Source organism: Octopus bimaculoides, chromosome 9, assembly GCF_046866305.1.
Source record: "Octopus bimaculoides isolate indiv1 chromosome 9, ASM4686630v1, whole genome shotgun sequence".
Classification (NCBI taxonomy): Eukaryota; Metazoa; Mollusca; class Cephalopoda; order Octopoda; family Octopodidae; genus Octopus; species Octopus bimaculoides.
In genome coordinates this window covers 92,388,668-92,399,780 of record NC_142936.1, presented here as the reverse complement: position 1 = coordinate 92,399,780, position 11,113 = coordinate 92,388,668, and the positions used below count along the sequence as shown (strand labels likewise).

The 11,113-nt window shown below is 41.0% G+C and overlaps 1 protein-coding gene across 40 annotated transcripts in view; it reads right to left on the bottom strand.

Moving 5' to 3' along the window:
- Positions 1–11,113, bottom strand: part of LOC106868309 (uncharacterized) — a 311,641-nt gene that overhangs the window by 125,817 nt on the left and 174,711 nt on the right. For 23 of the 40 annotated variants that reach the window (XM_089358046.1, XM_089358048.1, XM_089358049.1 and 20 more), the window contains 4 exons: positions 10,763–10,842; positions 10,052–10,377; positions 9,354–9,392; positions 6,660–6,812 (listed from right to left, as the gene is read on the bottom strand). In XM_089358046.1, the coding sequence (XP_089214172.1) occupies positions 6,660–6,812; positions 9,354–9,392; positions 10,052–10,377; positions 10,763–10,842 (598 nt within the window). The remainder of the gene's footprint in view (positions 1–6,659; positions 6,813–9,353; positions 9,393–10,051; positions 10,378–10,762; positions 10,843–11,113) is intronic. The other 17 variants (XM_089358050.1, XM_089358064.1, XM_089358065.1 and 14 more) reach the window with 1 other exon arrangement.

Sequence of the window (11,113 nt, the reverse complement as noted above, 5' to 3'; positions counted from 1 at the left end):
ACAGGCAGAGAGAGAGGGGGACAGACAGACAGAGACAGGCTGATAGAGAGAGAGAGAGAGAGTTCATAAAAGTGAGCAGAGACAAGAGGGTGTGGCAGTCATAGAGACAGAGTGAGAATTAGTAGGGAAGAGAGTGACAGAGTCAAGGAGAGAGAGTGGGGAGAGAGAGAGAGAAAGAGAGAGAGAGAAGGGAAGATAGAATATGAATTAAGAGGAAGTCTTGACACAACAATACAACAAGCACAAAGGACATAGAGGAAGAGAAGGTGAGTGATGAAGCAGCTAAGGATGATGGGGAGGCCAGAGAGAACACACACACACACACACACACACACACACACGTACACCAATGTAATCATTAAGAATCCAGCAGGCATCCCTTTCCTAAGGAAGGGATGCAGTGTCAATCACACACACTGTGTGTAGGTGTGTGTGTGTGTGTATATACATATATATAATTAATATATATAATTTATATTTATATATATATATATATATATATATAATATATATATAATATATATATATAATACAAATATACATGCACCCACACACATTTACTAAAACTTGCCCCTCCTGTGTTTTCATTTTGTAATCATTTACTTTGTGTATATACACACACACACACACACACACACACACACACACACACACACACACACACACACACACACACACACTGTAATAGTAAGATTTATACACACACTTTCTAAAAGGGTGTGAAGCTGGGTGAGGGAAAGACTCATTCACTTTCCCCCTCTCTTGCTCCCTCACACACAATGAACAGATGATGATGATGATGATGATGATGATGATGATGACTAGGAAGAGAGAGAGAGGAGGTGACAGGATGTGTGTGGGGGGGGGGGGGGGGTAAGTCTCCAGAAATAGAAAAAAGGATGACAGGAGGGCAAGTGTGGGGGAGCAGTGTCATTGTCATAATCAAGTGACACATCTCAATGAAAAAAACACTAAAAATCAATAAATTAAGCAAGAAACATATGGTCCTGTATATAACACCAGGACCACCACCAGAACCACCACCATCCCTGAGTCAATGACAGAGCTTATACATGGTCGTCCAATATCCTAGAAATAGCAGCCAAATCTTTTCTATATCTTGTGTTACAGGCTTAAATGGAGAACAGTGTGGATTACGTAATCGTACAAGAATGGAATGGCCGGAATTGCCATAGGTGAAATGCCAGTGATCGTGGATCGGCTCAATCAGAGCTGACCTGGAGTTATACAACAACAACAACAACAGCAACCCATTCAACAACAATAATCCATTGGTGGGGGTGGGTGAAAATTATATAAAACTATATAGGTGCAGCAGTGGCTGTATGGTAAGGAGCTTGCTTCCCAGCCACATGGTTCTGGGTTCAAACCCACTGCGTGGCACCTTGGGCAAGTGTCTTCTGTTATAGACTCGAGCCTTGGGAGTGCATTTGAAGATGGAAACTGCAAGAAGCCAATCACGTGTGTGTGTTTGTGTGTGACCACCACATGACAACTGGTGTCGGTGTGTTTATGTCCCTTTAACTTAGCAGTTCGACAAAACAGCCCAATAGAATAAGTAGCAGGTTCTAAAAACAAAAAAGCAGTGAGGTTGATCCATTTGACTAACTACTACTACTACTACTACTACTACTACTACTACTACTATTAGCATAGCTACTATCCCAGATTCAAACACTACCATTCCAAACAGGACCTTCCCACCTGAAACACTCCTCCCCCAACCACTAGACAAGATCACTACCATGACCACCACCACCACATCCACCACCTCACCTCCCCCACCCTACTACCCTAAGCATGAACCCCACCCCACCCCACCCCTGACACACCACCACCGTTTATTGATGCCAGGAAGTGTTCTGTTAAATCTGTTCCTTTTTTTTCAAAGTTATTGGCAATCAATGTAGAAAGGAAGGGGACAATAAAGAGGAGAGGGGGGAGATAGAGGAGGAACAGGTGGAGGGAGTGAGGGTGGGAAAGAAGGGAAGGAAAGGAGGAGAGAGGGAAGAGGTGGAGAAAGGAAGGGGGAAGTAGAGGACAGGAGGGAGTGAGGGGTGGTGAAAGAAGGGAAGAAGAGGAGGGGAGAGCAAAGGGGGTAGAGAAAGGAAGATGGGAGTAGGGGACAGGAGGGAGTGAGGAGTGAAGGGTGGGCGAATAAGGAAACACTTCCCCATCAATAAATCTACCCCTCCCCCAAGTTGGAACAGTGTGGGAAGGTGGGGTGAGGGTGAGAGCACTGGTGAGCTGCTGATGCTGCTGCTGCAGTCTCATCGGGTGGGGGAGTGGCGGGGTCTCAGTCCTTGCAGTTGTGCATGACAAGAAAGGGAGTCATTAAGACACAGATTAATTAACTTGACCCCTGGTCAATCTTTAACCTTTTGTTTCAGTCACTGGACTGTGGCCATGGACTTCAGTGTTTTCCTTTCTTCAATTTCTTTTAACTCCGCCACTTATTCTATTAGTTTCTTGTGACAGAGGATGTAAACAAACCAACACTGGATGTGACGTGGTGGTGGGGTCAAACAAAGGACACACGCACACATATACCACCACTGCCCTTTAGAGAATTTAATAGGCAGAAACTGTGTGAAGCCCATCATGTGTGTGTGTGTGTGTGTGTGTGTGTGTGTGTGTGTGTGTGTGTTCATGGTCTTTGACTCCCACCACTGCTTCACAACCAATGTTGGTGTGTTTATGTCCTCGTAACTTAGTAGTAGTAGTAGCAGTAGCAGCTGCAGTAGTAGTAGTAGTAGTAGTAGTAGTAGTAGTAGTAGTAGTAGTAGTAGTAGGGGCCTTGGAGAGAAGGTGATCATAAATACATACAGACATCACTAAATGTGTTCTGTAATAAATGACCTTTGCCCTCTGCTCACCTCACATTTCATCATATTTTAAAACATTAAAATGACCTTTATACAGGTGAAAATACATAAAATATGTTTTCCATTTTTACTGAGAGAAGAAAGAAGTGCAAAAAAGTTGAAATATTCAAACTGGATGTTTTCATAACCATTGTCTTCGAATGAGGCTACAGCAGAGGAATGTCAGAGAAAAACAGCCGAAATTATCCCAAACATACATTGGTAAACATATACAGTAATTCGAATACCAAGTGGACCTCAATGGTATTTGAACTCAGAAAGCAAAGAGCCCTCTGCTACAAAGAGCACCCACTACACTCTCAGAGTGGTTGGCCTTAGGAAGGGCATCCAGCTGTAGAAACATTGCCAGGTCAGATTGAAAGCCTGGTGTAGCCTATTGGCTTGCCAGTCCCCAGTCAAACTGTCCAACCCATGCCAGCATGGAAAGCGGATGTATGATGATGATGGTGATGATGACTATAGGCACAAGGCCTGAAGTTTTGGAAGAAGGAGCTGGTCGATTATATAACCCCCAGTGCTCAACTCACACTTGCTTTATCAATCCCTAAAGGATGAAAGCTAAGTCGGCCTTGGCAGAATTTGAACGCCAAATGTAAAGAGTCAGAAGAACAGCGCTAAGCATTTTGCCCAATGCTCTGAGGGTTCTTTTACTCATTTCAGGCATTAGACTGTGACCCATGCTGGAGCACCGCCCTTAGGGATTTTTAATCAAATGAATCAACCCCATTACATATTTTTTTTAAAGCCTAGAACTTATTCTATCGGCCTCTTTGGCTGAACCGCTAACTTATGGGGACATAAACAAACCAACACCAGTTGTCAAGTGGTGGGGTACAAACACGGACACAAAGACACACAGATACATGATGGGCTTCTTTGGTCAACCAAATCCACTCACAAGGCTATGGTCAGCCCAACGCTATAGTGGAATACACGTGCCCAAGGGGCCATGCTGTAGAACTGAACCCAGAACCACGTGGTTGGGAGGCAAATGTCTCACCACACACCCACACCTGTCCTACGATTATATGACTATTCGTGCTTTTAGAAGAGGGGATGGAAACGACCAAGCTGGAGCAGAAAAGCAATAAAAGTGATAATTAGGGGTTGGAGGTGAACCCTTAAAGGTACAAGGTGGGTAGGAATGAGTGGGGTAAGGGTGCCATAAGGGAGTGGGTGGAATAGGAGGGGCGCAATTGTGTGTATGGGAAGGAGCAACGATGCTAATTGATAATCTTTAAATATTAAACAACAACAACAACAACAAACCTGGGTTCTCATTCCTAAGGTATTTTTCAATATTATTATTATTATTATAATTAAGTTTACTTTTGTCAAACATGGAGCATTAATTACTTTTAAGATTATTATTATTATTATTATTATTATTATTGTTATTATTCAGGTCACTGCCTGGAATTGAACTCAGAATAATAACATTGAAAAATAAATGAGGAATGAGAACCCAGGTTTGAAATTTCCCCAAGACACCTAACGAAGGCTGGAGGGTATATCAGCCGAAACGTTGTGTTAACAACAAACAAGATGAGGACAAATATCTGTCAAATGTAAATAATGTAAATAATGTACATAATTCCTCATCTTTTAAATATAGAACTGAACAACAACAAAATACAAAAGAAAAACGAGGAAACAAAGCAAACAACACATAAATAGAGACTTAAAGTTGTCCCACCTGAACATTTCACAGGGAATCTCTGGATCTCCGAGAAGAAAATATCCTTGAAGTTTGGATCGAGGAGGAAAGAGACTAATTCAGCTGATGTGTTCAGTGCCATCTTTGTAAGTCTAAATGGTACTGGGATGTGTGGGTGGGGGTATGAATGGTGGGGTGGGTGGACAGGTGCATGTGTATGGAGGGGTGGGCATGTGGAGGTATGCATGCAAGAACTTCTCTCTCTCTTTCTCTCTCATCCACACACACACACGGAATCGCTCCACATTACAAACAAGAAAACTACAAAAACACATTCACACACACACACACACACACACACACACACACACAGGTACACGTACACAGTAGCATTAAACATCTTCGACCTTTGTGTTTCCAAAACAGTGTCGCTCTCAGGATGGACTCTGCTCTGTGAAACTATAAACCGCCTTTGTTCACTTTTAACCCATATAACCATTTTGGAGGTGGTTGTCATGGTAACAAATGATGATAGCAGTACTAGTGGTCGTCGTCGTCGTCATGGTGGTTATTGATTTAGCATTGGTCAGCTCAGTTCAAAATGACCACCACCACTTTCAAGCCTATATCATTATTGTTGGCTCAGACAGGTTAACTTGCCAATCCAGTGTATTGTAATTTTTTTAAATATTTTTTTCTTGTTTCAGTCCCTGGACTGTGGCCATGTAGGGGCATTGATTTGAAGGGTTTAGTCAAATACACTAACTGCAGTACATATTTTTTAAGCCTAATACCTATTCTATCAATCTCTTTCACCAAACCACTAATTTAATGGAACATAAACAAACCAACACCAGTTGTGAAGTGGTGGGAAGGAGAACCACATTTACGTGCATGTGTGTAAACCAAAAGATCTGATGGTCCTTACATATCCACAGCATCCTACAAACACTCAATACCTACATGGTTGTTTTACCTCACTGTGAACCCTATGTTATTGTACCTAGCCATTTTTGGCATCCCTACATGTTGACATGTTCTATAGCAGGGGTGGGGAAACCCCTATGCACAGGCGCAATTTTATTTTGTATTGCACCCGCAGGCTGGTATACTCGTACGTACAAAATATAGTAAATTTTTCAATTATAAAATTTATACAATACTCGTATGTCTATTTGCGACAATAAGTCACGTTTCCACTACAACTTAAAACAGTTAGACTTGAACAGAAATTGTCTGGTGATTGCCATTTGAACGGAGATTTTATTTCCCCTATAAAACACATATTGCTAGGTTTGTACCACCCCCTCGAGACCCAACTACACTCTAGCTGAAAAATATAGAGTACCTCATAAGTAATATAAATGTCCTAAATTCAGTGGAGGCATTAATGAAGATGTTACACATTAATTTAATGTGTTAATGCATATCAAATTATACGTGGATATATACAAGATTTACACAGATATAAGAGTCAGAACTTCTGATCCGACCGCGAACCTTTTTCTTTAGAAATTTTTGCCTAGCACACTAAGAAGTTTCCCCACCCCTGTTCTGTATAATCCTATATCTACACACACACACACACACACACAAACACACATACACACAACAGACTTCCACAAAGTTTCCATCAACCAGATTTGTTGACAAGGCATTAGCTGGCCTGGGGCTACAGTAAAAGGCATTTGCCCAAGGTGCCACACGATGGAACTGAACCTGGAAGAGGTATGGCCACTTGATTAAGAAGATCACTTAGCAACTGAAAGCTTATTATTGAAGAGGAAACTTGTCGCTGAACCTTTCCTGTGTACACAAGCGATGAAAAGTCAGTTTCCTATAACCATACCCAACAAAACCAGCAATGGTTAGCACCCAAACCAGAACTGCCCAAGGTGCCATGCAATGGGACTTCTTTCCAACCTAATACAAAAGGGGGTGCAAAAGTAGGTATCCAGTAAGTATCACATCAATGTTATAATACTTAATTCATTAAAATTATTATCACATGAAATTAAATTACGGGTTTTCTTTTTTTCCTACCTGTATTACCTACTTTGGCACCACCCTGTATATAGAACACATATACAACTTACCACTAATCAATTCTTCACTATCGCTGTCCAGACCAGGACCAGAGAAGATATTATTGCCAAGCTGCTGGGAGAGTACCAATCCTTCATCTGTGGTGCTTGATCCTGTATTGGCACTGTGTAAATCATCTTTTCTGTTTTCTTCCAACGGGGAGCCTAAAGGAAGAAGTGAAAATACTTGGGTTGAAGACATGTGAATAAGACTGAGTTTTTTACTCAAAAAATATGAGCCAAGGAACACACACACACTTTACCAGAAGCACTTATAAAACCTCCACACCATCATCATTTAACGCCCAATTTCCATGCTGACATGAGTTGGACAGTTTGATAGAAGCTGGCAAGCCACAGAGCTGCACCAGGGTTCCACTGTTCATTTTAGAATAGATTCTACAGCTGGATACCCTTCTTAACACTCACAACTTTACAGAGTGTATTGGAAGCTTCTGAAGTGGGACCAGCACCAGTGCTTCTTATGCGCAGCATACATTATATATTGAGCCAATTGAAGATCTAATAGTAGCCAGATCTGCTAGAAATAACAGCCAAATCTCTATGAAATCACACTCCATCATCTTAAACAAGGATACATTAAATGATATGTCAGATATACAAATAAAAAGTATGGATGGTCATAACTGGAATAAGATCTGATAAGTTAAACAATAACATTATTGTTCTCTAATGTGGAAAGACAAATGGTAAAACTTGATATTGGCAACAAATATTACACATTCTCTTAATGAGTTCCAGGGACCAAATGTTTCAGTAACTTAATACAGGTACCAAACCTCTTATCCACCAACCTTGGGACCGGAGGTGGTCCAGATTTGGGGATTTTTTTTTTTTTTGATTTCTGGACACAGGCTAAGTATATACCAAAAATATAAAATAAAGAACAGAAAGTAAAGAACAAATTAATACATTTCTAAAGCAAGGTCTGTTTGATCTGGCATCATGTGACACATGCGCCTTGGAAACCAAAACAAAATGGCCACATGGTGAACTACTACAGTCCGCGAAACTCAAAGCTAACCAGTTTCAAAAATAGCCAGATTTCTGGATTCGGGATAAGAGGTTCAATACCAGCATTTCCAGAAAAGTAATGAGAAAGGCATACCAGCCACATACACATCTCAACAACAGCAGACCAAGCTCACATCATTACCACCACCACCACCACCACCACCATCAATACATAAGCATGCAAGAAAAAGAGAAAGAAAGCAGGTGAGATTCCTCTGTATGTACGTATGTATATTTACATACACACACATTCACACATATCTGCGCACGCACACACACACACACATATCATGATTATACAAGCATGCATCATATGATCCGCAAATCTGCCAGTCTTTTCCGCTTCGTATTACAAACCATTTAAATGAATCCATCATGTAGATAATCATAAACCAATGAAAGAATATTGAAAACAAATATTACAAAACAATAAAGAGAAGAATAAAATAAAGATAAAAGTGTTTGTGAGCAACGTAAGTCAAGTGCTACGTGGTGTTGTAATTGCTCCAGGAGTACTTGTTCACCACCTCACTCACAGAACTACAAGAACCAATACCAATGCCATTGATACATGCAAGAGATTGAATAGGTAACAAGAATTCTCTTTATGATATATGGATGGAATTGTCATCTGAAAGAATCCATCTCAGGAGACATAACCTCACCAAAACCTCAGCTCACCGACTGACAAAGTCGCAATTAAACACCATGTTTAATTTTCTTTTACTTGTTTCAGCCATTCGACTGGCCATGCTGGAGCACCGCCTGTAGTCAAACAAATTGAAAAAAGACTTATTCTTTGTAAGCCTAGTACTTATTCTATCTGTCTCTTTTGCCAAGCCGCTAAGTTATGGGGATGTAAACACACCAAAATTAGTTGTCAGGTGATGGTGGAGGAACAAACACAGATGCAAGCGCGCATGCACGCACACACACACACATATGTATATATACATATATACTACAGGCTTCTTTCAGTTTCTGTCTACCAAATCCACTCGCAAGGCATTGGTCAGCCCAAAGTTATGGTAGAAGACACTTGCCCAAGGTGCCACGCAGTAGGACTGAACCCAGAAACATGTGGTTGAGAAGCGAGTTTCTTACCACACAGCCACACCTGCTAATTCATGAAAATGTCACAAAGTCACTGTCCTCCAATGTGGCTCAAGAGCCACATCTCAGTCACACATTTCATGTTTAGTATGGAATCTAAAGGAGTGTGAAATGACTGTGTATTTACACCTGTATGTCTCCAGCAAAGTATTTCTCCACGACAAAAAACAGTGAATGCTTTTCTGATGGATTTCAATATGCCTCAAGCATATTTGAACTGAAACACATCACTGCTTAGTGATGTCACTCTAAATGCTATTTCTGTATTTACTTGTGTATAAGTCACAATAGTTTATATTTGATTTTAAGTGGGGAAAAAAACCGGGGTGCAACTTAGACATGGAGCAAAGCTAAAACTATGAAGGGAAAAAATTTTGCATCAAGGTTTATACGCAAGTGTGACTTGTACACAATTAAATACTGTGTGAGGAATAATCTTGTCAGCTAGGTAGCCTGAGGTTTTGACTTGTTCTTCCATCTCTTGGGTCAGATTCTTCTAGATTGCCGAAATAAATATATAAAAATTGGAAACAATAACAAAGAATTAAAATCTCTTACGTTGCATTTTAGAAACTTTATATTTCTTTGAAATGTGTTCTGAAATGGTAAACAGAGTTTCCTCATAGATTGGTTCTTCAGCAAAGATAACAAACGAGAGTTAAAGATGGGGTTTTTCTTACCAAAACCACTATTCATAATCATCATTTAACGGCCACATTTCCATGCTTGCATGGGTCAGACAATATCCATACACACACACACACACACACACACACACACACACACACACAGAAATATACTTACAGTAAAATGAGGAAAGACTGCAGCCATTATGTTTTCCATGATCTCCAAGACTAACCAAAGAAGGAAAGAATTCGTACAAAGTCTGAATGCCAAAGTAGGTTCAGCAAAAGCCATCCAGGCCCAGGTGGTCGTGCTAATCTGAGTGACAGATTAAAGCCTTACCGCTCAAATATTAGAATTAATATTATCACATTAATTAAGACAGCAAGCAGGCAGCATCGTTAACACACCAAGCAAAATGCTTAGTAACATTTTATCTGCCTTTACATTCTGAATCGAAAACTTCAGCCGAGGTTGACTTTGCCTTTCATCCTTTTGTGATTGATGAAATAAGTACCAGTTACACGCTGGGGTCAAAGTCATTGATTTATCCCTCCGTCAAAAACACTGGCCTTGGATCAAAATTTGAAACCGACATTATCCCATTAATTAAAATTCCAAAAAGCACTTACGGTTACTGGTAAACGGATGGATAGGATCCATCGAGCGGGCTCGGGTGACACGTTGGAATGGTTCTCCAGGGATCCAATTGCCAAGATCAAGTCGTTCAGCTGATTTGTAGCGACGTTTCTGCCGTTTCGACAGGCTAGAATCATTGTCTGAGGTAGACTGTGGAATGCCCAGGTGGTTCGAGTGAGACCCTCTCTCGGACGCATTTTTACTGTCGGCCAACACCTGGCTCAGCTTCTTGTTTATGGAGTCTTCAATGTCCAGGTAAGTCCGCACTAAATTGGACAGGTGTTGTAACAGATGCTTATTGGTCTCTTCATATATTTCCCTTTGGAAGAAAAAAATACAGGATATTAGAGAGACTAAGAAAAGAAAGACAGGAGAGAAATGGGAGAGAGACAAGCAGAAATGGAGAGGAAGATGAAGGAGAGATGGAGAAGGGAAAGGACAGGGAGAATGAGAGAGGAGGGGGAGTGCAGGGAGGGGAGAAGTGAAAGGAGAGTGAGTGGGAGAGTATAAGGTAAAGGAGAGGGGGGAGAGAGAGGAGTGAGAGAGAGTGGTAAAAGAAAAATGGGAGGGGGAAAGAGAGTGGGGCAAGGAGAGTGAGGGGGTTGAAGGAGGTTGTTGAAGAAGACAGTGGAATGCCCAGGTGACCAAAGCAAGGAAAATTAAGAATAGACTCCCTAAATATTTTAATGAACTTGGAAACTTACTTTTTGGTCACTTCTTTCGATGGAGACGAGTGAACAACTCCACTTTCCTGTGGAACCACATGGTCAGCAACCAGTTGACACTATAGAGTGAGAAAGAAAAACAAAAAGATTATAGATAAGAGTCTTGGACATTTACCCCCCCCCCATGGACAATAACACCCACAAGGACAATTACCCCTGAAGACCAACAGATGATGATTTGAAACTTGATATATTGGACAGAGGGTAATTAATCAAAGGGAGTAATTGTCCTAGGGGGTAATTGTTGTGGGGGGAGGGGAATTGTCTGGGAGGGGAGTAATTGTCCTGATACATTAAAATATATATATTTATTTATTTACAAGGTGTCCA